The 26662-nt window shown below is 42.9% G+C and overlaps 1 protein-coding gene across 16 annotated transcripts in view; it reads right to left on the bottom strand.

The window, feature by feature from the left end:
* Positions 1-741: 741 nt before the first annotated feature.
* Positions 742-26662, bottom strand: part of STN1 (STN1 subunit of CST complex) — a 50259-nt gene continuing 24338 nt past the window's right edge. For 10 of the 16 annotated variants that reach the window (XM_044751513.2, XM_044751480.2, XM_070483876.1 and 7 more), the window contains 3 exons: positions 26126-26248; positions 23615-23687; positions 4297-4609 (listed from right to left, as the gene is read on the bottom strand). In XM_044751513.2, the coding sequence (XP_044607448.1) occupies positions 4452-4609; positions 23615-23687; positions 26126-26248 (354 nt within the window). In that variant the 3' untranslated portion in view covers positions 4297-4451. Of the gene's footprint in view, positions 879-4296; positions 4610-23614; positions 23688-26125; positions 26249-26662 lie in introns of those variants that run through there. The other 6 variants (XM_070483887.1, XM_044751493.2, XM_070483859.1 and 3 more) reach the window with 2 other exon arrangements.

The following is a 26662-nucleotide window of genomic DNA, read 5'->3' as shown; positions in this document are numbered from 1 at the left end:
ATCATTTTAATCGGAGGGATTTGAGTCTCTTCAGGAATTTGGGGTTTGATTTAGAATTCCTGTGAACACAGAATCTTGTGCTGTGCTGTGACCTTCCTGTTTGGGTTTACCTAAGAAAAGTTCAGTAAAAATATGCTGTATTTTTTTAAAATTCTGGATTACATAAAAACTCACTAACGTGGGAGTTTGGGCTCACATTTAGAGCCTCCACCAGGAGACTATCACGCAAACAAAAACTCTATTGCAAGGTTCGCCAAGAGACACCATTCCCTTCAGGATGGTCCAGCTTTCCCCCCAGGGCCTGTTTCTCCTCCAGCCAGCCTCATCACGGACTTTCCGAGTCTGCCCATATGCCTCCCATACCCTTAGTAAGGAAACAACTGGGGCAGTGCTGCAGAGGCCAACCGTAGAGAAGAAACCACACTAATAAGAAAGTGTGGATGTGTTCTCCAGTGGAAAATTACAAGTTTGCTTGGTTTCAGTCATCGGCACCAAGTCCACAGTTCCTCATCACTGAGTAGACGTCTTCCCACTTGGCTCTCTCTTGGCCAGTGTCCTGGCACACTATCAGACGGAGAAATAATTAGAAAGAAGTGTCTCATAGGGATGAGAGGCCCTGGTAGCTTACCAGATGGGGATGGTCATGGTTCTCCAAACAAATCCTTGACCAGAGAGCAGCACGACTTGTCTTCTTGCCACATGAACCACATGCAGCGTTCACACCTCCTGAAAATCTGTGCACCAGAGAGCTCGAGTGTTCGCTCAGCTTCTCTCCTCTCAGGGGAGCCCTTTGGTGGCTCTTCGCTACAAGCAGTGACCCAACCGTAGCCCCAGAGCTTTCCCAAAGCTCCCCTCATCTTCTCCGAGTTCCTATGTTGCTGTGGAGGAGAGAGGCCCATCTCATTCTTGGTTCACTCGTGACTCCGGTTACAGGTGTGTGGGGGAGGCTGTGAGAAGCAGCTTTATTATTGTTGTAGAAATGACTCTCGCTAATTGTAGAAATATCAACATAGACAGATGCAGTTACAAAGCATCTGACATCTCACCTTTCAGAGGTGACAAGTATATCACCTTGGTAAGTGTTTTTAGAAATCTGTTTGACATGTATAATTACTCATACAGCAGTTCTCAAATATACTTGTGAGCATGGTGCTAATTTGTGTTCACCCAGAAGCCGACCCTGAGACAAGGATAGCAAAGGAAGCAACGCCCTTGGGAGGTGCAGCAAACAGCAGTGAGGAGCAGGGAATGAAGACGGCGAGGGCGAGGGAGCTCAATCCCACAGAGCAGCTCTGGGAAATGGTGTGGCACATGTACATGCCTCAGAGATATCGCATTTGAAGGGCCAGGGAGCAGGAGTATTTATACCCCAGTATTATTGGCTGAGGCTGCTCTCAGTGGGTGTTAATTCTGAGCACTTCCAGCTGGAACATCCTTCAAAGACAGTGGAGAAAGCTCCCCAGGAGAGACAGGAAGGTGCTAGCAGGTGGAGGGCAGCCAGACGCACAAACAGAAGTGGTACCACTTGAAGTATGTGCCAGGCACTGTTCTAGGTGCTGGGACACAGCAGGAAATGAGGCAAAGGAAGAGCCCTGTCCTCATGGAGCATTCCTTCTGTTGGGGAGAGAGGGTAGGTAAGAAACAGATGGAGTGTGTTCCATGGTAGCAAGTATTGCGGAGAAAAATAAGTACTGTGGCCTTCTGGGGAGCAGGGAGAAGGGATCGGCTGTAATCAGCAAGCGAGGGATCAGAACAGCCCTCACTGAGAAGACGACACTCAAGAAAAGACCCAAAGGAGGGGGAGAAGCTCACCATATGGTTACTTGGGTGAAGAACATTTCTGGCAGAGGAAACGGCAAGTGCCAAGGCCCTAAGGCAGGAATGTCCTGGTGTGTGAGGGACAGCAAGACGGATGAAGCTGAGCTGGGTGAGGGGAAACAGCAGGAGAGGAGGCTCGCAGAGCAGAACCTGCTGCCACTGGAAGCCTTAGGGTCCTCTCTGGAGTGAGACACAAAGTCACGGGGAGCTGGAGCAGAAGACGACAGGATGGCTCCAGCTGCTGTGCTAAGAATGAACTGAAGAGGGGTGAGGGCGGAAGCAGGGAGAACAGTGAGGAGGCAGCTGCAGTGCTCTTGGTGGGGGCAGTAGAAGAGTGAGAAGTGGAGATTCTGGAAATATTCTGAAGGCAGATTCACGGTGATTTGTGGGCAGGCTGGACGTGCGATGTGAGAGAAAGAAGTCGATGGGTTTGGCCTGAGAAACTGGAAAAATGCAGCTGCCTTTTCCTGAGATGGGGAAAACTTCAGAAGGAGCAAGTTTGGGGTCGGGGTGATTGGGTGCCTGCTTTGGGCGTGTTGTTTGTGATGTCTGTTAGACACCTAAGTGGAGATGTCAGTAGGAAGTTGAATTTCAGGGTCTGGAGTTCAGCAGAGGTCCAAACTGGATATAAACTGAGAAGTTTGTCAGCATATAGATGGTATGAGCCATGAGACTGGTTGAGATCTCCCAGGGAGCAATCTAGGTAGAAAGGAGGTCTGGGACTGAACCCTGAGCCCCCAGGAAGATGGGCGACTGAGCAAAGAAGGCTGAGAAGGAGCAGCCAGCGTGGTGTCCTGAAAGCCAAGTGCAGAAAGTGCTTCTAGGAGGCAGGAGTGGTCAACTAGACGCACGTGTATACGTGTGCCACATTTATACAGACGTATTTGCAGGAACACACGCTGTCTATCTAGATATATACATGAACATGCAGGTAGTTTTAGATCAATGGTGTTATACACAGATCTGTAACTCGATTGTCTTCCCACTGAATCTATGGGGAATGGTGCTGCATGCAACAATATCTGTCTGCTCCACTATTTTAATGGCTGCATAGTATTTTATTGTGTATACGTACCATAATTAATCCTTCCCTAGATAAATACTTTTCCTAGTTAGAGAATTCTAAATTACATATCAATGGGCATCTTGCGCATTCACCTTTTCACACCTGTGTGATCATCTCCTTGGGATAAACCCTAGAAGTGGGGTTGCTATGTGCAAGGATATGCCCTTTTTATGATTTGATTCAAGACTGCTTCCTGGGCAGTGCCAACAATCCAAGATGTATTCAATATGGAACAGCTGCTGACCTCAAGGAAGAACTGCTGGGATGTCATTCCAGGTAGATCCTAGTCTACAGGGACCCTTCTGAGCACACAGAAGACACAGGGCAGCCATCTGACCCCAAACTCTGCTCTAAGAAATCGGGCAGAGGTTTGGGTCAAGTCAGAAAAGTCCATGACATGAAGCAATCTGTCAGTGCCAGCCCTCGGCCTGACACATGGAGCTGCAGCCGCCTTCTGAGTGCGCAGCTGCTCCATCTCTGCGTAGAACAGACCGAGGCCCCAGGCCTGCAGGCTCTCCAGCAGAGCCACTAAGAGCTTATTACGTCAAGAGCAAACGCACCAGACGAAGGCAGATGTGCCTTTTGTGAAATGACTGTAATTAACTCCAAACTTTTCTCCACACTTTATTTTTGCTGGCTGGATCTGTCATCTTGCTGTTACAACAAGCCCATTACATACCTCAGATTTTCCCCTTTACCTTGTCATTCTGAGCAAAGGCATGACTCCACCACCTGTCTGGGCCCATACCTAGGCTTTGTCTGAATGGTGTTGGGACGTCCTGCACGTTCAATGGCAACCTTGAAAATAACATCTACCACTGCCAGGCGATTGGCTGACAGCCTCGGAGAACTGCAGGACATTCAGAGACAGTGCAGTCAGTCACATACGTCCTCAAGTGCAGGGAAATGTACTGAGACACCTTTTGATTCAGAAGGAAAATGACAAACACAGAGCCACGCCTTGGATCCATATTCCCATTTCTGGGTGGGTCTGTAAACGGCATTCGACCCAGGACTCAGGACCCACAGCTGGTGCTTGACCCCCGGAAATCGTAGCTCAGGACACCATCCAAGGAGAACTAGTCCCCAAGAGCCATCAAGGTACCACAAGAAGGTAACTGACAGTCTGAAGATTTAAAAGGCTTCAGATCTGAGATCTGGCTGTATTCTCTTCAGTTCCTCCAGCACATGGGCTTTACCACGGGATGTCCTTTTACCGTGAGAGACCTCAAACCACACACACCCAGTCAGCCACCAACATAGTTTCCTCCCCTTCCGCTCCCAGAGTGATGCCAGTCCCGTTGGGAGGCCACCAGGCAGGGTTTTGTTGTATGTCATGGCTGGGATAAAGTTATTTTGTCCCAAGGATACAGCAGGTAGAAGGCAGCCTACAGAATTTACGCCAAATCTCATTCATCAAATGACCACATTTCATAGTTTATTATGAGATAATTGCCTCCAGCCTTATAAACCTCTGCAGGATGCTTAAATCAGAGCCTGGGAGCAAACAGCACATGGTCTTTCTCCTCCTCGGCCCGGCTCCGCCCGTGCCGTCTGCTGCCTCTCCTCAGAAAGCTATGTAGTAGTGCTCCATGGTGCTGACAATGTCACTCTGGTCCTCCAGGAGCTCCAGCACCTGCTGCAGCACAGCTTCACTCAGGCCCGGGCTGACGCTCAGGCGAGCACACGCCAAGATGTGCAGGAAGTGGCAGCCCTTCTCCATGTCTGCAGGAAAAAGGCAGTTGGCTTGGACACACCTGCCTGGCCCTCCCCTCCTCTCCTCTGTCCTCTCCCTCTAAATGAAGTGCTTCTCCATGTCTCCAGAATAGGACCTGCATTTTAACTGGAGCCCCCAATGATTCTTACGCACATTAAAGTTGGAGATATGCCGGTCTAGATTATCAGTGAAAACAAAACAAGAAAACCTGTTACTTCACCTCCCTGACCTGGAGCCACTGCTCAGGGACTCAGGCCTTCAACCTTCATGGATTCTCAATCAATAATTTTATATCCATAACCTAATGGATCTTTAGGGCTTGGTCTTTTTTCTCTAATGAAATTACACATACAAGTGCACATATTCAGTGCGGAGCCCCTGGCTTCCTAAGCGGGAGTCCTCTTGAGATTGACAGCAGGGCCGGTCGACAGCAGCCTCCACGTTCTCTCCCGTAAGTCCTGATTGATAGGACCACCGTGGTGAAGAATGGATTCCTACTGTTGGCCTGTCCTCATTCCTCTCTGCCTAGGCTTCCAAGAAGTCTTGTCTGTGACGGCTGTGTTCTACCCTCTACCCCAAAGTAAGACCATTTGGTAGACAGTGATCAAAGGTCAGGGGAAGTCACCTCTTTCCTAGTTGAAATCAATGATTTAGCGTAGTGCTATCACACTGAATCACACACGTGACCATCAGAGGACCACGAAGCCAGTTCAGTGGGCTGTGATTGGCATTCTTTGTCTTACCAAACAGACTAGGAAACTACAGAATGTATTGCCTTATAGTTAGGATAAATATTATTTTGAAAAACTTTATTTCAATTTATAATAAAATTATATAATTATAATGGATGCTATATATATATAGTATGCATTATAATTATATAATTCACTGACTCATGATGTAAAATGTATTTGTGACTCTGAGTCAAACCTCACTACTAAAAACAAACCCTCCCGAGCTTCCACTTTAAAGCCCACGGCAGGGCCAGACTTGGCCTCTCACTGTTCTCCTCCTGCCACTGGCACACACACTGCTCCACGCAGTCCTTGAGTGCTGTTTTCAGATGACAAAATGCTCTAGGCTCCAGGAAGGTGCTCAAAGAAGTATCGTGTTGTTGGACAAAGCATGGTTTGGGACTCCGCACATTGTTATGGCCTTGGGCAAGTCAAAGCATCTCCAAGCCTCAGGTGAGGACCTGTGGGGAGGGGGGCACCTCTGAGGTCCTTTCCAGCTCTGCGGGGCAGAGACTATCTCAGGCAGTGCTCCTGAGCTAACAAAGACTTGCTGAATTCTGACCTCTAGTGGCTACATCAACTAATTATCCATCCCAACTGGGGTAAAACTTGCCAACTCCACTGTCTCCACGTTTCCAAGCTGTTTCTTCAACATCCATTCAATAAAGATCTCCTGAACACCTCCTAGGTGCGTAGCACTGAGCAAGGAGGAGCCAGTAGAGAGTGGCAGGTGGACTGTTGACTCTGGAGTCTAACAGACCTGAATTCAAGTCCTGCCTCTACGACTGGGGCAAAGTGGTTCACATCACGCAGCCTGTTTGCTTGTCTGTAAAAGGGGAAGAAAATCACCTACTTTACTGAGTAGTTGTACGGCTGAAAGGAGACCTGCGGTAGAGGCTTCTTACAGGCGGAATTTCTATGGTTCTATCCTCCTGTCCATCACTTAAGAGGATGCACACAACCTAGTCCCTGCTCTAAAGAAGCTTCCATTCAAGATGACTTACAGGCATATGTGGGGCCCTACGCAGCGATGCTGGCTGCCCCAAAGCCCTCGACTATTTCTCCAGAAAGGCCATCTCCTGTCTGAGGGTTGTCTGGTAAGGCTATTCACAAACTGACCTTCCAGTCACAGGGAGAACACGAACACAGACTTTTTTATATGAGAAATTATCTAAATCAGTAAAAGTAGAAAAAGCCAGCCAGCAGCTCCCCGGTGGCTAGCACACTGATATTCGGCTGTCCACCAGACAAACCCACCAGCCAAAGGCAGACTCTGCTGAAAGGCGCTGGCCCTGCAGACAGCACTATGTCACAGTGCGACTCCAAGAGAAAAAAGAACTGTGCCTTACATCTTCCCGAGGACTTCTGCTATTGCCACATTTGATACCATACCTCTACCAGAAGCCAAAAAGGGCTGATGTTCTAATGACCCAAGTTATACTAAGATAAATTTTAAGACTGTATCTACTAACTGTAAAAAGTTAGGAAAGTACGTCAACAGTATTTTAAAAAGACTATAAGATAAAAAACATTATTCCCATATGAGTGGTGTCATACGGTATTCAGTCTCCACAAAAAGCAGTTGTACTATCAGAGGCACAGAATGAATCTGAGCTGGATACACGTGTCGCCTTTTGAAAAGCTCACGTATAAAGTAATCATCTAGTGAAATGCTGCCATTTTAGAAGACATCAAATATTAATTTTTGTAGCTGTGAAAACGCTATCATGATCATATAGGAAAATGTCCCCACCCTTAGAAAACAGGAGCTGAAGGCTTTTTAGTGAATCTCGCGCAGGGTACGTGGGTGTTTACCGCACCCGTTGTTGAATTTCTCTGCAGGTTGGAACACATCCAGAATAAAAAGTTGGGGATAAAAACATGCCTTTAATGTGGAACTCTTTCTTTTTGGATAATTCACCACCGTTGTGCCTGTACTCAAAGCCAAAATAAACACCTTTAACTTCAGCCCAACAATTATAGAGCAAAACCCATACACGATTCCTTCCAGATCAGTATTAGACTGGACAGCAGGACCAGAGGGGTCTCCAGCGAGAGGGTTAAAGGCTGTCACCTCTGTGTGAGCAAACGGGACGTCACTTCGACTCAACCCTTTCATAGCTGTATGTTTTGAGTATCCTTTTAAAAGTTTTTTGTACGATTCCATTTTCCCCCAATTTTTTTTATTGTGGTAAAATATACATAAAATTTAACATCTTAACGATTTTTAAGTGTATAGTTCAGTGTCATTAAATACATTAATAATGTTGTACTACCATCCATCTTTATAACTTTTCATCTTGTAAAATGGAAACTCTGTACCCATTAAACAATAACTCCCTCCAGCCCCTGACAACCGCCATTCTATTTTCTGTCTGTAGGATTTTGACTACTCTAACTACCTCACATGAGTGGATTCATACAGGATTTGTCTTTTTGTGACTACTTTATTTCACTCAGCATAACATCCACAAAGATCATCCATATTGTAGCATGTCAGAATTCTCTTCCTCTTTAAAGACTGAATAATATTCCACTGTACGTATATGCTACATTTTGTTTATTTATTCATTGGTTGATGAACACTTGGGTTGCTTCCACATTAGTTATTGTGAATAATGCTTTGATCGTGGGTGCTCAAGTACTTTTCAAGACTCTGCTTTCAATTCTTTTGGGTACACACTCAAGTGGAATTGCTGGGTCATATGGCAATTCTATTTTTAATTTTTTGAGGAACCACCACACTATTTTCCGCAGTGGCTATACAATTTTATGTTCCCACTAACAGTGCATAAGGATTCCAGTTTCTCCACATCCTTGTCAACATTCGTCATTTTCTGGGTTTTTTGATAGTAACCATTCTAGTTGGTACTATCTCATCCTAGTTTTGGTTTGCATTTCCTGAATGTTTAGTGATTTTGACCATTTTTTCGTGTGCTCATTGGCCCTTTGTATATCTTTGAAGAAATGTCTATTCAAGTCCTTTGCCTACATTTGAATTGGGCTGGGTTTGTTTGTTGTTGAGTTTTAGGAGTCCTCTACATATTCTGGAGATCAATCCCTTATCAGAGATATGATTTGCAAATATTTTCTCCCATTCTTTGGGTTGCCTTTTGATTCTGTTGATGTTGTCTTTTGATGCACAAAATTTTTCAGTTTTCATAAAGTCCAATTTGTTTCTTTTTTCTTTTGTTGCCTGTGACTTTGGTGTCACATCCAAAAAATCTTTGCCAAATCCAATGTCATGAAGCTTTTGCCCTATGTTTTCTTTTAGAGTTTTATAGTTTTAGATCTTTTATTTAGGCCTTTGATCCATTTTGCATTAATCTTTGTACATGGTGTTAGGTGAGGGTCCAACACCATTCTTTTGCATTTGGATATCCAGTTTTCCCAGCACCACATATTGAAAAGACTATCCTTTTCCCATTGAATGTTTTGGCACCCTTGTTGAAAATCATTTGACTATATATGTGAGGGTTTACTTCTGTGCTCTCTATTCCATTCCATTGGTCTATATGTCTGTCTTTATGCCAGTACCCTACTGTTTGATTACTGTAGCTTTGTACTAAGTTTTGAAATCAGAAAGTGTGAGTCCTTTAGCTTTTTCTTTCTTTTTTTTTTTTTGTGGAGGAAGATTCGCCCTGAGTTAACTTCTGTGCCAATCTTCCTCTGTGTTGTATGTGGGTCACTGCCACAGCATGGCCACCAATGAGTGGTGCAGGTCCGCACCTGGGAAACGAACCCAAGCTGCTGAAGCAGAATATGCCCAACTTAACCACTAGGCCATGGGGCCAGCCCCAGCTTTGTTTTTAAATTTTGTTTAGGCTATTTGGGGTCTCTTGAGATTCTATATGAATTTTGGAATAGATTTTTCTATTTCTGCAAAAAATGTCATTGGGATTTTGATAGGGATTGTATGAATCTGTAGATTGTTCTGGGTAGTATCAACATTGTAATAATATTAACTCTTTCAATCCAAGAACATGGTATGTGTTTCTTTTGTGTGTGTGTGTGAGGAAGATTGGCCCTAAGCTAACATCTTTGTCAGTCTTCCTCTATTTTATGTGAGATGCCACCACAGAATGGCTTGACGAGTGGTGCTGGGTCCGCACCCAGGATCCAAACCTACGAACCCTGAACAGCTGAGCTGGAGCGTGCTAAGTTAACCACTATGCCACCAGGCTGGCCCCATGTGTTTCTATTTATGTATGTCTTCTTTAATTTCTTTGAGCAATATTTTGTACTTTTCATTGTGTCTTTCATTTCCTTAGTTAATTCCTAAGTATTTTATTCTTTTTGATGCTACTGTAAATGGAACTGTTTTCAAGATTTCCTTTTCAGATTGTTCATTGTTACTGTATAGAAATGCAGATGATTTTTGTGTGCTGAGTTTGAATCCTGCTACTTCGCTGAAATCATTTATTAGTTTTAATTTTTTCTGGAATCTTTAGGGTTTTCTACATATAAGATCATTTCATCTGTGAACAGAGATAATTTTACTCCTTTCCGGTTTGGATGCCTTTTATTTCTTTTTCTTGCCTAACTGCTCTGCCTAGAACTTCCAATACCATGTTGAATAGAAATGGTGAAAGCAGATATCCTTGCCTTAGAGGAAAAGCTTTCAGTTTTTCACCACTGAGCATAATGTCTGCTGTAGGTTTTTCATACTTGGCATTTATTATGTGGAGGTAGTTTCCTTCTCCTATTTTGTTGAGTGTTTTTATCACGAAAGGGTGTTGAATTTTGTCAAATGCCTTTTCTACATCTAGATGATTTTTTTTCCCCTTTATTCTGTTGGTGTGACATATTACATTGATCAATTTTCGAGTGTTGAACCATCTTTGCATTCCAGGAATAAATCCCACTTGGTCGTGGTATATAATCATCTAATAAGCTGCTGAATTCTGTTTGCTAGTATTTTTGCATTAATGTTCTTCAGGGATATTGGTCTGCAGTTTCTTTGGTTATAGTATCCTTATCTGGCTTTGGTATCAGGGTAAATATAGGCCTCACAGAATGAATTAGGAAGTGTTCCCTCCACTTCAAGTTTTTGGAAAAGTTTCAGAAGGAGTGGTGTGTTAGTTCTTTAAATGTGTGGTAGAATTCATGAGTGAAGTCTTCAAGCCCAGAGCTTTTCTTTGTTGGGAGGTTTTTGATTACTGATTCAGTTTCCTTACTAGTTATAGTTGTATTCAGATTTTCTATTTCTTCATGATTTAGTCTTGGTAGGTTTTGTGTTTCTACAAATTTGTCCATTTCATCTAGGTTATTCATCTAGGTGTACAATTATTTACAATACTCTTACAATCCTTTTTATTTTTGTAGAATCAGTAAGTAATGTCCTCATGTTCATACCTGATTTTAGTAATTTGAGTCTTCTCTTTTTTTTCCCTTAGTCCACCTAGCTAAAGATTTGGCAATTTTGTTAACCTTTTCAAAAATACCAACTTTTAGTTTCACTGGTTTTCTCTATTGTTTTTCTGTTGTCTATTTCATCTATCTTTGCTCTGATCTTTACTATTTCCTTTCTTCTGCTAGCTTTAGATTTAGTTTGTTCTTTCTCTAGTTCCTTACCTTTTAAAGCTGGGTTGTTGATTTGAGATCATTCTTGTTTTTTTTTAACGTACATGTTTATAGCTATAAAGTTCCCCTGAGCACTGCTTTTGGTGTGTCCCATAAGTTTTGGTATGTTGTGTTTTTGTTTTCAATCATCGCTAAGTGTTTTCTAATTTCCCTTGTGATTTCTTCTTTGACGTATTGTTGTTTAGAGTGTGTTTAATTTCCACAAATTTGGGCATTTTCCAGTTTTACTTCTGTTACTGAATTCTAACTTCATCTCACTTAGATCAGAGAAGATACTTTGTACGATGTCTATCTTTTCAAATCTACTGAGACTTAATTAGTGGCCTGACATACGGTCTATCCTGGAAAACGCCTCACGTGCACTTGAGAATAACATGCATGCTGTTGTTGGATAGCATTTTGTACATGTCTATTAGTTCTAGCTGATTTCTTGTGTTGTTTAAGTCCTCTATTTCTTTCCTTATCTTCTCTCTGGTTGTTCTATCCATGACAGAAAGTGGGGTACTGACGTCTCCAACTAGTATTGTAGAACTGTCTATTTCTCCCTTCAATTCTGTCAGGTTTTGCTTCATATATTTTGATGGTCTGTCATTAGGTACACAAATGTTTATAACTGCTACATCTTCCTGCTGTATTGAACCCTTTATTAGTATATATTGTCCTTCTTTGTCTCTTGTAAACTTTTTTAATGTTTTCAGATTATAATAGTTTACAACCTTGTGGAATTTCAGTTGTACACTATTGTCAGTCATGTTGTAGATGCACCACTTCACCCTTTGTGCCCATCCCCCACCCCAACTTTCCCCTGGTAACCACCAATCTGTTCTCTTTGTCTATATGTTTAACTTCCACCTATGAGTGGAGTCATACAGAGTTCATCTTTCTCTATCTGGCTTATTTCACTTAACATAATACCCTCAAGGTCCACCCATGTTGTTGTGAATGGGACGATTTTATCCTTTTTATGGCTGAGCAGTATTCCATTGTATATATATACACCATATCTTCCTTATCCAATCATCAGTTGATGGGCACTTAGGTTGCTTCCACATCTCGGCTATTGTAAATAATGCTGCAATGAACATAGGGATGCATGGGACTTTTGGAATTGCTGATTTCAAGTTCTTTGGAATAGATACCCAGTAGTGGAATGGCTGGGTCATATGGTATTTCTATTTTTAATTTTTTGAGAAATCTCCATACTGTTTTCCATAGTGGCTGCACCACTTTGCATTCCCACCAGCAGTGTACGAAGGTTCCTTTTTCTCCACAACCTCTCCAACATTTGTCACTTTTTGTTTTGGTTATATTTTCCATTCTAACAGGTATAAGGTGATATCTTAGGGTAGTTTTCATTTGCATTTCCCTGATGATTAGTGATGATGAGCATCTTTTCATGTGTCTATTGGCCATCCGTATATCTTCCTTGGAGAAATGTCTGTTCATGTCTCCTGCCCATCCTTTGATCGGGTTGTTTGATTTTTTGATGTTGAGTTGTGTGAGTTCTTGATATAGTATAGAAATTAACCCTTTGTTGGATATATGACTTGCAAATATTTTTTCCCAATTGGTGGGTTGTTTTTTTTGGTTCAATCCTGTTTTCCCTTGCCTTGAAGAAGCTCTGTAGTCTGATGAAGTCCCATTTGTTTATTCTTTCTATTGTTTCCCTTGTCTGAGAAAACATGGTGTCCGAAAAGATCCTTTTGATACTGATGTCAAAGAGTGTACTGCCTATATTTTCTTCTAGAAGCCTTATGGTTTCAGGTCTCAGCTTTAGGTCTTTGATCCATTTTGAATTTATTTTTGTGAATGGTGAAAAAGAATGGTCAATTTTCATTCTTTTACATGTGGCTGTCCAGTTTTCCCAGCACCATTTTTTGAAAAGACTCTTTTCTCCATTGTATGCCATCAGCTCCTTTGTCGAAGATTAACTGTCCATAGATGTGTGGTTTTATTCAATTCTGTTCCATTGATCTGTGCCCTGTTTTTGTACCAGCACCATGCTGTTTTGATTACTGTAGCTTTGCAATATGTTTTGAAGTCAGGGATTGTGATGCCTCCAGCTTTGTTCTTTTTTCTCAGTATTGCTTTAGCAATTCAGGGTCTTTTGTTGCCCCACATGAATTTTAGGATTCTTTGTTCTATTTCTGTAAAGAATGTCATTGGGATACTGATTGAGATAATGTTGAATCTGTAGATTGCTTTAGGAGTATGGACATTTTAACTATGTTTACTCTTCCAATCCATGTGCATGGAATGTCTTTCCATATTTTTATGTAATCATCCATTTCTTTCAGGAAAGTCTCGTAGTTTCTGCTGTATAGGTCTTTTACTTCCTTGGTTAAATTTACCCCAAGGTATTTTATTCTTTTTGTTGCAATTGTGAATGGGATTGTGTTCTTGAGTCTTTTGCTGCTGGTTCATTGTTAGAGTATAGAAATGTTACTGATTTATGTATGTTGATTTTATACCCTGCAATTTTGCTGTAGCTGCTGATTATTTCTAATAGTTTTCCAATGGATTCTTTGGGGTTTTCTATATATAAGATGATGTTGTGTGCAAACAGTGAGAGTTTCACTTCTTCATTGCCTATTTGGATTCCTTTTATTTCTTTTTCCTGCCGAATTGCTCTGGCCAAAACCTCCAGTACTATGTTGAATAAGAGTGGTGAGAGTGGACATGCTTGTCTTGTTCCTGTTCTCAGAGGGATGGCATTCAGTTTTTTCCCATTGAGTACGATGTTGGCTGTGGGTTTGTCATATATGGCCTTTATTATGTTGAGACACTTTCCTTCTGTACCCATTTTATTGAGAGTTTTTATCATAAATGGATGTTGGATCTTGTCGAATGCTTTCTCTGCATCTATTGAGATGATCATGTGGTTTTTGTTTCTCATTTTGTTAATGTGGTGTATCACGTTGATTGACTTGTGGATGTTGAACCATCCCTGTGTTCCTGGTATAGATCCCACTTGATCATGGTGTATGATCATTTTAATGTATTGCTGTATTTGGTTTGCCAGAATTTTGTTGAGGATTTTTGCATCTGTGTTCATCAGTGATATCGGCCTGTAGTTTTCCTTCTTTGTGTTGTCCTTGTCTGGTTTTGGGATCAGGATGATGTTGGCTTCATAGGATGTGTTAGGAAGTGCTCCATCTTCCTCTCTTTTCTGGAATAGTTTAAGAAGGACAGGTATTAAATCTTCTTTGAATGTTTGGCAGAATTCTCCAGAGAAGCTGTCTGGTCCTGGACTTTTAATTTTGGGGGAGGTTTTTGATTACTGTTTTAATTTCTTTACTTGTGATTGGTCTATTCAGATTCTCTATTTCTTCCTGTTTCAGTTTTGGGAGGATGTAAGAGTCTAAGAATTTATCCATTTCTTCTAGGTTGTCCAATTTGTTGGCATACAGTTTTTCATAGTATTCTCTTATACTCTTCTGTATTTCTGTGGTATCTGTTGTCATTTCTCCTCTTTCATTTCTAATTTTATTTATTTTAATCTTCTCTCTTTTTTTTCTTAGTGAGCCTGGCTAAGGGTTTGTCAACTTTGTTTATTTTCTCAAAGAACCAACTCTTTGTTTCATTGATCCTTTCTGTTGTCTTTTTTGTTTCAATTTCATTTACTTCTGCTCTAATTTTTATTATTTCCCTCCTTCTACTGACTTTGGGCTTTGCTTGGTGTTCTTTTTCTAATTCTGTTAGGTGTCGTTTGAGATTGCTTATCTGAGATTTTTCTTGTTTATTGAGGTGGGCCTGTATTGCAATGAATTTCCCTCTTAGGACTGCTTTTCCTGTATCCCAAATGAGTTGGTATGGCGTGTTTTCATTTTCATTTGTCTCCAGACAATATTTGATTTCTTCTTTAATTTCTTCAATGATCCATTGGTTGTTCAGTAGCACGTTGTTTAATCTCCACATTTTTGCCCCTTTCCCAGCTTTATTCTTGTAGTTGATTTCTAGTTTCATAGCATTATGGTCAGAAAAGATGCTTGATATTATTTCAACCCTCTTGAATTTGTTGAGGCTTGCTTTGTTTCCCAAGATATGGTCTATCCTTGAGAATGTTCCATGCACACTTGAGAAGAATGTATAACCTGCTGTTTTTGGATGGAGTGTTCTATATATATCTATTAAGTCCATCTGGTCTAGTTTTTCATTTAATTCTGCAATTTCCTTGTTGACTTTCTGTCTGGATGATCTATACATTGGTGTTAGTGGGGTGTTGAGGTCCCCTACTATCATTGTATTGTTGTTGATATCTCCTTTTAGTTTTGTTAATAGTTGCTTTACATACTTTGGTGCTCCTGTGTTGGGTGCATATATATTTATAAGTGTTATGTCTTCTTGGTGGAGTGTCCCTTTTATCATTATAAACTGCCCCTCTTTGTCTCTCTTTATCTGTTTTGCTTTGAAGTCTACTTTGTCTGATATAAGTATGGCAACACCTACTTTCTTATGTTCATTATTAGCTTGGAGTATTGTCTTCCATCCCTTTGCTCTGAGTCTGTGTTTGTCTTTGGGGCTGAGGTGTGTTTCCTGGAGGCAGCATATCGTTGGGTCTTGTTCTTTAATCCATCCTGCAACTCTGTGCCTTTTGATTGGAGAGTTCAATCCATTTACATTTAGAGTGATTATTGAAATGTGGGGGCCTAATGCTGCCATTTTATTGCTTGTTTTCTGGTTCTCTTGGATTTCCTTTGTTGCTTCTCCCATGATTTTTGGACTACCAATTCAGATAGATAATTTTCTATATTGGCTTTCTTCTTACCTGCAATTTGTGTCTTTATTCTTGTTATTTGTTTAGTGGTTACCATGTGGTTTGTATAAAACATCTCATAGATGAGATAGTCCATTTTCTGATAGCCTCTTATTTCCTTAGATTAAGCCATTCCATCCCTTTCCTCTTCCCCTTCTAGGTTGTTATTGTCAGATGTTTTTCTTCCTTCTTGTGTTGTGAGTTTGTGGTTAAACTGACAAGATTATATTTATTCTTGGTGTTTCCTTTCCTTTTATCTTTAAGGTTATACTTAGCCTTTGCTAACCTGTTCTGATGGAGAGATGCAACTTTCTGGTTTTGTCTTTCTACTTATCTCCTTTGCTCTAGGTTTTGTAACCCCTTTCCTTTTTTTGTTTTTTCATGTATGAGGGTCTTCTTGAGCATTTCTTGTAGGGGGGTCTTGTGGCAATGAACTCCCTTAACTTTTGGTTATCTGGGAAAGTTTTTATTTCTCCATCTATTTGAAGGATATTTTTACTGGCTAGAGTATTCTTGGCTGCAAGCTTTTGTCCTTCAGAGTTTTGAATATATCATCCCAGTCTCTTCTAGCCTGTAAGGTATCTGCTGAGAAATCTGCTGACAGCCTTATGGGGGTTCCTTTGTAGGTTATTTTCTTCTGCCTTGCTGCCCTTAATATTTTCTCTTTGTCACTGACTTGTGCAAGCTTCACTACTATATGCCTTGGGGTTGGTCTTTTTACATTGATAAAGTTTAGAGATCTATTAGCTTCTGTGGCATGGAGTTCCATCTCTCTCCCCAGGTTTGGGAAGTTCTCAGCCATTATTTCTTTGAACAGGCTTTCAGCCCCCTTCTCCTTCTCTTCTCCCTCTGGTATACCTATAATCCTTATATTGCATTTCCTAATTGAGCCAGATATTTCTCAGAGAGTTTCTTCATTTCTTTTTAGTCTTAGTTCTCTCTCCTCCTCTATCTGCAGCATTTCTATACTCCTATCCTCCAAATTGCTAATTCTGTCTTCTATACTATCCGCCTTACTGTTCAGAGAGTCCAGATTTTTCTTAATCTCCTCCATTGTGTTCTTCATCTCCAACATTTCTGATTGGTTCTTCTTTATAGTATCAAGCTCTTTTGTGACATAGCTCCTGAACTCGTTGAGTTGTCTATCTATATTCTCTTTTAACTCATTGAGTTTTTAAATGATGGCTGTTTTGAATTCATTGTCACTTAGGTTAGAGATTTTAATGTCTTTGGGATTGTTTTCTGGGTACTTGTCATTTTCCTTCTGTGCTGGAGATTTAATATATTTTTTCATACTGCTTGATGGCGTGGATTTGTGCCTCCGCATAGAGACAGAGTTTGGTTACTGCTTCCCCTTGCTTCTACTGGTGTTTGTGGGGGGGGGGGCAGCAGCTGTGTAATCTGCAGCAACCAGGACCCCTGTCAGCTGTTCCTGACTGAGCCTGGGCCCCTCCTCGTGATTGCAGTGGCCCTGTGGGGGTCTCTCGTCAGCTGTGGGGACAATCACAAGGGGGCCTCCAGTTGCTGGTACCTACTCTCACAGACTGCCTAGACACGCCCCTTCTTTAGGGTCTGCAGTGGTCTTATGGTCTTTCACAGCAGCTGGGAGCAGGTTCATCTAGACTCGTAGCTCTGCCACCATCAGGCCCCGCAAGCTCTCACTTGTCCACTGTGGGCCGCAGCAGAGCTATGGGTATCTAATTCAGTCTGTGGTTAGCTCACCCAGCTATGCCACTTCTGCTCCAGGGCCTTCCAGCCTTATGAGTGCCGGGCGGGGCCTCTCCACTACTGCTGAGCAGAGGCTTTCCCTGTGACTGCTGTGGGACTGTGGGTTTCCCCCTGGACCAGTGAGCAGTCAGGCTGGGGCTCCAAATTGTCACCGCCCACTCACACAGTCACGCTGGATCTCCCTTGCCCCCTCCAGGCCGCAGCAGGGCTGTGTGTGTTAAATGCAGCTGGCAGTGCCCCTTTTTACCCTAGGGCCTCTCAGCCTTCTGATTGCTGGGCAGGGCCTCTCCACTAATGCTGGGCAGAGGCTTTCCCTGCACCTGCTGTGGGACTGTGGATTTTCCCCCTGGATGGAGAAGCAGTCAGGCTGGAGCTCCAACTTGTCACTACCCACTTGCGCTATCCCACTGTGTCTCCCTTGCCTCCTCGGGGCTGCAGCAGGGCTTTGTGTGTTAGATGCGGCCAGTGGGCACATGGTCCCTCTGGTCTCCCTTGCCCCCTTGGGGTTGCAGCTGGGCTTTGATTGTTAGCTGCGGCTGGCGGATTGCTCAGCCAGCGGAGCCTCTTTTTGCCCCAGGGCCTCCCAGCATTCTGATTGCTGGGCAGGGCCTCTTCGCTAAGGCTGAGTAGAGGCTTTCCCTGTGGCTGCTGTGGGACCATGGATTTTCCCACTGGGCTAAGGAGCAATCGCAGGGTGCTTGGGGCTGTAGTCACCTGTTTCCACAGTTGCACTGCTGATGCACAAGCACGGCCACCCTTGGTGCCGTGGCGATGCTATGAGCATGTCAGCTGGTAGAAAGTCGCCTGCAGGTACTAGGCTGTCTGGGGGTCGGAGAGTTTTCACCTATCTCCACCTCCTCCTGGGGGGAAGTCTGTCCACCTTCCAATGTATAGCAGCACGGGTCTCTCAGCTGTCCTGAAGTGCTGTGTGGATATCCTTTGCTGACCGATGAATGTCCAATTAGTTGTAGTTCGAAGGCGAGGAGACAAAGAAAACGGCTCACTCCACCATGTTGCTGACATCTCTTATAAACTTTTTGGATTTACAGTCTATTTTGCCTGATATTAGTATAGCCACCTCTGCTTTCTTTTGGTTACTATTTGCATGGGATATCTTTTTCCATTCTTCCACTTTCAATCTATTTGTGTCTTTGAATCTAAAGTGAGTCTCTTGTAGACCTCATATAGTTGGATGTTTTTTATCCCTTCTGCCAATCTCTGTTTTTTGATTTGGGATTTCAATCTGTTTACATTTAAAATAATTACTGATAAGGGGGAACTTATTTCTGTCATTTTGCTATTTGTTTTCTATATGCCTTACAGTTTTTTGTCCCTTATTTCCTAAGTTTCTGGCTTCTTTTATGTTTAGTTGATTTTTTTGGTAGTGAAATATTTAATATCTACTGTCTTTTCACTTCACTCTGCCAAACTCCCTTGAGTATTTCTTGCAGGGCAGGTCTAGCCGTAACAAATTCCCTCAGCTTTTGTTTATCATGGACTATCTTGATTTCTCCCTCACTTTTGAAAGTCAGTTTTGCTGGATATAGGATTCTTGGTTTACAGGTTTTTATCTTTTGGCATTTCGAATATATCAGCCCACTGCCTTCTGTTCTCCAAAGTTTCTAATGAGAAATCTGCTGATAATCTTACTGATGATGCCTCATATATGATAAGTTGCTTCTCTCTTGCTGCTTTCAAGATTCTCTGTCTTTGGCTTTCAAAAGTTTGATTATATCGTGTCTCAGTGTGGTTTCTTTGAGTTCATCTTACTTGGAGTTCACCGAGCTTCTTAGACATTTATATTCATGTTTTTCACAAAATTAGGGAAGTTGTCAGCCATTATTTCTTCAAATATTCTCTCTGCCCCTTCCTCTCTTCTCCTTCTGAGACTCCCACAAGGCATATGTTGATCTCCTTGATGGTGTCCCACACATCCCTGAGGCTCTGCTCACTTGTACTCAATGGGCAATTTTGCTGATTCTTTCTTCTATTTGTGCAAATCTGCCTCTGAATCGCTCTTGTAAATTTTTCATTTCAGTTATTGTACTTTTCAGCTCCAGGATTTCTTTTTGGTTTCTTTTCAGGTTTTCTCTCTCTCAGTTGACAGTTCCATTTTGTTCATCCATCATTTTCTTGACTTTCTTCACATCTTCTTTTAGTTCTTTGAGCATCTTTACGACAGTTGTTTTAAAGTCTTTGTCTAGTAGATCTATCATCAGGTATTTTTCATTTCTTTTTTTTTAAAGATTGGCACCTGAGCTAACAACTGTTGCCAATCTTCTTTTCTGTTTTTCCCCTGCTTTTTCTCCCCAAATCCCCCAAGTACATAGTTGTATATTTTTTAGTTGTGGGTCCTTCCAGTTGTGGTATGTGGGATGCCACCTCAACGTGGCCTAATGAGCAATGCCATGTCCGCTCCCAGGATCCAAACCGGTGAAACCCTGGGCTGCCAAAGCAGAGCGCACGAACTTAACCACTTGGCCATGGGGCCGGCCCCACAGGTATTTTTCAGGGATAGTTTCTGTTGATATATTTTTTCCTTTGAATGGGCTATACTTTCCAGTTTCTTTGTATGCCTTGTGATTGTATGTGTATGTCTTGTGAACAGTTGAATCTAATAATGTGATAACTCTGGAGAGATCAGATTTTCTTCCTTCCCCAGAGTTTGCTGGGTTTTGTTAGTTTTTGCTAATTGTTTTGGTTTTTTTGATTGCTGTAGGCTGTCTCTGTGACAACGATCAGCCTGAGGTGTAAACTTAAGGTCTTCTCAGGTCTCTTCCTGAGCCTGTGCCTCTCCTTGGGTATGTGTGGTCACTTTCTAATTTTCCTCATATATGCAATTGCTTTTGAATGCCCTAGTTTTTCTTTTCTGGCTCCCAAAAGGGGAAAAAAAGAAAAGAGAAGGGAGTTTTTAAAAAGGGCCCAGTCTTTTAAATCCCCTAGAAGTCACTTCAGCTGTTGGGGAAGGTGTAGCAACAATGAGGGGAGTTACAACAATGGTCACCTACCTCTGTCTGCACCTCTGTGATCAGAAGCAGCAATCAGCAATTAGAGCACAGATCCCTGATATTTGGAGGACCAGGTCTTTTTTGCCTACCCCAGTTCCTGCAAGCTCTGTGCAAGCTGCTCCAGGAACAAGTGCACAGCTGCCTCCCATGTGGCTGAAGGTGAGGGATGGGTAACTGCAACTAAGAGCTGAACATTGACTGAAATTAACCCCAATTTACCGCCCAAGCCTTCCTCTGGAAGTTGCAAGCCTTCAATACACTCCAGAGTTCCAAAATAGTTACATCAGACAGATGCAATAGATGTCTAAGCAGAGAGACAGATTCCTGGTGCTTCCTATTCTACCATCGTCCTAATAGCTTTGCAAAACACCAAGTTATTTAATCCTTATAACAACCCATGATGTAGGTACCATTATTATCCCTAGTTTGCATATAAAGAAACTGAGGCACAGACTCAACCAAGGTCACACAGCTACAAAGTGGCAGAGCTGGGATTCAAACCTTGGCAGGGTGGCTCCTGAGCCCAGCTCCTCATAAGTATGCCACATGGCCCATCTTTAGGCAGCTGGCCTCATGGTTACAGTCCTTTTGCTATTGTAGGTTTGGCCTCTGCTGAGATACTCATAAATGACTAAAGATTTTAAGTCGCCCTACCAATCATTCCAACCAAGGGAAAACTCAATGCTACATTTTGTATGAAGGGAAGAAACGAACTCAAGGCCCAGTCGGAATGCTTAAATAAATACATATGGAATACTGTGCAGCTATTAAAAAGACTGAGGTACTTTTACATGTACTATTGCTGAATGACCTCTAGAAGCCAATGCTAGATTTAAAATACAAGGTGTGGAACACTGAGCATTGTATGTTAACCTTTCTGTGTGCTTTTTAAAAAGGATGAACTACACACGTTTCTAAGTGCACATAACATCTTTAGAAGGACATGCAGGAAACTAGTAACAACCACTGCCTCTGGAAAGGGGAACACAGAGCCTGAGGCTCAGCAGTGGGACGGAGTCTGACTTTTCTGTTTTTGCACTGTTTGACTTTTCGCCACGTGTGTACATTATTACTCGGAATAATTTTTTTAATGTGATAGATATTTGCTATGAAAAGAAGTGGTTGCAGCAGATTCCAAGACAGTCCCTACGAGATATTTTTATTGGCATTCTCAGTTACTCATGTTCCAGAATTCAGCCCTGGGAGTTGACTAGTCCCAGAGGACTGGCTCATGGCCTTGAGAGGCTCCCGTTCACATGCTGAGTGGCAGAGCCTGTCTACCTTGACACATACTCATCAAAGCAGGGGCTGGCCTGTGGGTTAAAAGTGGACAGAAAACCTGCCACTTTCACAGACCCTCAGGTCACTGAGGTGGTTTGGTTCTCCTAAGAAACCAAGTGTGAATCCCTTCCATTTGCTTCACCAGGCCCTAGGATTATTTCAATCCACTCTGTTCCTAATGCAGATCAAACTAAGAATGGCCAGGTGGCCTGGGACTGTGATGAGTGCAGGAATGTTATTTGGGGAACGGCCTCTCATCCTTTCTTGGTTGAGGAATCCCATATTTCACTGCTCTTAAAAGCACTGTAAGAGGACAGCCTGGTGGCATAGTGGTTAAGTTTGGTGCACTCCACTTCAGTGGCCCAAGTTCGCAAGTTCAGATCCCAGGCACAGACCTACACGACCCATCAAGCCATGCTGTGGCAGCAACGCACATAAAAAATAGAGGAAGACTGGCAACAGATGTTAGCTCAGGGAGAATCTTCCTCAGCAAAAAAAAAAAAAAAGCACCTTAAATTGTGGATAGACGCGTTTTCTCTCCAACTAAAGGATACTTGTCCTTATTTCTCTGAAGGAAGTAAACAACAGCCAGAAACTTTGTATTAAAATAACAGATTGTTTTTGGGGACAGCCCAGTGGTGTAGTCATTCAGTTCATGTGCTCTGCTTAGGCAGCCTGGATCCTGGGTACAGATATACACACTGCTCATCAAGCCATGCTCTGGTGGCATCCCGTGTACAAAATAGGGGAAGACTGGTACAGATGTTAGCTCAGTGACAATCTTCCTCAAGCAAAAAGAGGAGGATTGGCAACAGATGTTAGCTCAGTGCCAATCTTCCACACCAAAAAAAGAAAAGAAAGAAAAATAATAGATTGCTTTCAGTTTATTTTAAGATCTGTTGTCAACAGCACTCTGGGATCTGACCTCACGGGTTCTTAAAGGCTACAGAGGGCTGCATACCACAAACACCAGGGCTGGAGACCTGATCCAGCTCCACCCACTGACTCAGTCTGGAACAGGTCCAGGCCCCACGGATGTATGGGCTGAAAGGAATGGAGGTGGACTTCTCGGAGAAAAAGAAAGCAGGGTGAGGAGACCTGCCATCATCAACAAGCCTTCCCACCTTTCTTCCTGCGTCACTCGTTGACATACGCCAACATCTGTTATCAGCATGTGTTTGCAAAAGGTGGACTTTGAAAAGTCACCTTTGAGACTGATCAGTCTACAAAGGATTTAAAGATAGAACTAATGCTTTCTTCTCTTTCCAACTAGTGTGAAATGGTAATGTCTGTTGTCAGACTATCTACAGTTCGCGTTTCTAACCACTAGAGGCTGACCTAACTCCACTACGACCAACTATTTTCTAAGTCATTTCTTTTGTAAATTATCAGTTTCCCAGCTGACTCAATGACACCGTTCATAAACCGCAACGTCTAGAACCATTCCTTCCAACGCTAAAAGGCTTGATGTTAGAAGAGAGGAAAATGTCAAGTTTGGGTTCAAAGACAAGGGAGAATAGAAGAACAAGAAACAACACAAATCAGACAGAAGGACGTCAAAAACTCCTCGTGGCGGCTCACCTCACTGTTGACTCAGGGTCAGCTGAGGATCTCATCTGTCGAGCCCCCATCCCATCGCCTGGAAGCGGAATCCCCAGGGGTAGGACCTGAGCACTTGTATGTTCAAAAAAGCTCCAAGGTTGAACCTCATGTGCAACCAAGGTCAGAACAACAGTGCAAGCCTAACACTGACTCTAGAGAGGAAGAACCTGGGCCCCAGAGAGGGCAGGTGTCCTGAGGAGTCACACCTCCAAGTTACTACTCGGGAAAGCCCCAGGACTCCTGACTCTCCATCCAGTGGCCCTGGGAGGGAACAGCCCCTTCCAGTGCACCAGGGCCCTACCTGTACATGACCCCACTTACGATTTGGTTTCTGGCAGTCTTCCTGAATGATCCGGTGGATCTTTCTGTGCAGTTCTTTGTCTTCTCTGGTTACCTAAATAAGAAAAACAGTTCAGAGAGAAAGCATCCTTAAGTAACACAGTGGTTGTGTCATCCAGACTCCAAAATTAATATCTAGAATAATTTCTGAAGATTTTGCAACAATCACCAACCCTACACCAACAACGTGGCTTTTGATACGTGGCCTACTGTCCAACCAGCTGTGTCCCCAACCAGCTCACTGCCCTGTAGTTGGCCCAGAGGCACACTCCCTCAGGAGGTGGTTTACTGGGGCCGCGAGAGAAAGAAAAACTGGAATTCCATACTTTTAGGGGTAACTGTCTTCTTAAATATTCATAACACAGTCATAAAATTTCTCTCATTTGTTGCTATATTTTTGAGGGAGGCACAAGTGATCAAAGACTCCGATCTCCACCCCGGCACTCCTTCCTCCGGGGCCTGACATCTGTCTTGTGTCTCATTAGTTTTCTTCCTTCTCCCAACCACCAAGACAAACAAAAGAAATAAAAACTGTGAGGAAAAGTCAAGACGGGAGTACATCTAGTCTGTCCTTGGAAACACCTTCTGGTCTCGAAGGTAAACATAACTCAGTTCCTTTCTCAACCAGCTCAGGAAAGACAGAAGCAGCAACCAAGCGGGCTTCACCTTCATGTTCAGCAGTAAATCTAATGACAGAAAGGAAAGAAAGAAAGGGGAAAAGAGGAAGGAAGAAAGGAAGGAAAAAAAAAGGGAAGCATGCAAACAAACACGCAGATCAGGAATGCTTATTGGACCAGACTTAGAGAATGGCCAGATTTATAGAAGGGGCTAGCGACAAGCCTGCCTTCTCTCTCACAAGGTTATTATGAGGATTAAGTAGGGTCACAGTGGGTGAGAGCTGCAGAAAGCACTAGACAAACAGAAGTATCTCCATTACTATGATAACCGTTTCCCTGAGGCGAGGCCCTCAGGAATACAGGAACCTACAAGGCCAGGCTGAGGTGGAAGGGGAGGAGTGAAGTCAAAGAAGCGGGTGGGGTCTGCTGAGGAAAAGAGAGCTATTATTGCCTGATCACGCCATTCCAGCTCAGACTGATTCACCGCAGGAAGTGCCCAGCCCCGCCACACCTCGGCCCTGGACTGCTGCCCTCGGTCCTGCTGTTCCTCAGGAAGCGCTGCTTCTTACAGACGCAGGAGGCTGACCCCAGAGCTCCCAGGGGAAACAGGACTGTCTGGGCTGGGGGGGGTTTAAGGTGAGCTGCCCCCATGAGCTTCTCCAGCCTCACAACTGCCACCAGGCCTTCCCACGCCGGGAGGGGGTGGACCACACTCACCTCATACAGACTGGAATAATCCTTTCAAAAGTTATTCAAACAGTATTTAAAACCTATCCTAATTTTTAAAAACCCTCTCAATATGGAGACTCACTGGAGTAAATCAACATCAAGAAAGTGTCCTATTGAGGTAAGCGTCCCCTCAGGAATCATGCCTGGAAATAGTGAGATTTCTGGGATTCCTCAGAGTTTGATCTATCTCCAGGAGAACGGCTCATCGGTCACTGAAGCCACGTCGACACGACTGATATCAATGGTCATGAGAAGGCCTGCTTTCAGCTCGGCTCCTCCAATATCAGAGGTGGGCAGTGAGGGGTGAACTTTTAACTCTGAAAGTAGGAGGCGAGCCAAGCACTTGTACCCCTGGTGGGAGTGTCAATCGGTACAGCCTTTGGGGAGGCCAACCAGGCGGTGCCAACCAAAAGCTTAAATGTGCATGCCCTCTGCTCCAGCAATTCCTCTTTTAAGAGTCAATCGTACAGAAATACATAAGCTCACAAAGAGAGCTGGGCAAAAATAGCCACAGCAACTCTATTCGTGAGAGCAAAAGCTGGGAACGACAGAAACGTCCATCAGAGAAGTGGTTAAAAACTTCATGGCAAGTTCCCATAATACAGAATACCATGCAGATGTCAGGAAGAATGAGGCAGACGTGTAAGTACGAACCTGGAAAGATGCCTATGAAGTGCTATTTTGGTCTCAACAAAAAGTTGCTGAGCACTGTTTAGAGCGGTGCCTCTCAACTGTCCCAGGGGACACTTGACAATGTCTGGAGACATTTTTGGTTGTCCCAACCAGGGGGCTGCTACTGGCATCTAGTGGCTGAAGGCCAGGGATGTCACTAAACATCCTAAAACGCACAGGACAGTCCCCCACAACAAAGAATCATCCACAGTGTTGAGGTTGAGAAATGCTCATTTAGAGGATGAGCATATTTTTTTTTTGTAAAACAAAAAAGCCACAGGAGCATTTGTAAATGCAGAGATAAATGTCTAAAGGATATACTGTGAAAAGCAGTACCCAGGGAAAAGCTTAGGGCCAACTTTCACTCCTTACTTTATGTACTTCCTTAATGATTCATTTTTAGGAACAGCAATTAGTAATAAATATATTTGTAATTGAAGCTAGGAAGGAAAAAATTCACTTGTAGGTTTCTTACATAAAATAGGTTGTCAAAACTACCATCTTTCTGGAAAACGAGTCCTTTTTCCTGCAGCAGCTTTATGGCATTCTTAAATATACTATGAATTGCCTTGGAAGTGGTGTCATTCTTAAAATCCACCTATAGAAAGAGGAAAAAGGGAAAAAAAAGAAGAAAAGAAATAAGTCCCTTCTTACAGCACCTGAGAGCAACTCCCTAGACCAACTGGTTTACAAATTCACCCAGCAGGCTTTTCGGTGCTGAGTCAGACAGATCCAGGTCAGCACCAGCCTAGCAGGACGGTATTTAAGGAGGCCTGGGAAGTTTGCTCCGGCAGGATCACGCTCGATAACTGTTCCTCACCTTAGTTGTGACATTTCTTTTTTGTTTAACTTGACAATATAAAATGGAAAATCAAAAGGACAACCTTTATTTTTTTTTATACAGAACAAGCACTGTATACAGATTAGCTCATTTTTTACGTTAAAATTAAAACTGTGGCTATACACAACCTCGTCCTAAGGACTTCAAAGAATTTTACACACACTGAAATAA

The sequence above is a fragment of the Equus asinus genome, chromosome 2 (assembly GCF_041296235.1).
Source record: "Equus asinus isolate D_3611 breed Donkey chromosome 2, EquAss-T2T_v2, whole genome shotgun sequence".
Lineage (NCBI taxonomy): Eukaryota > Metazoa > Chordata > Mammalia > Perissodactyla > Equidae > Equus > Equus asinus.
This window is presented reverse-complemented; position numbering and strand designations above follow the sequence as displayed.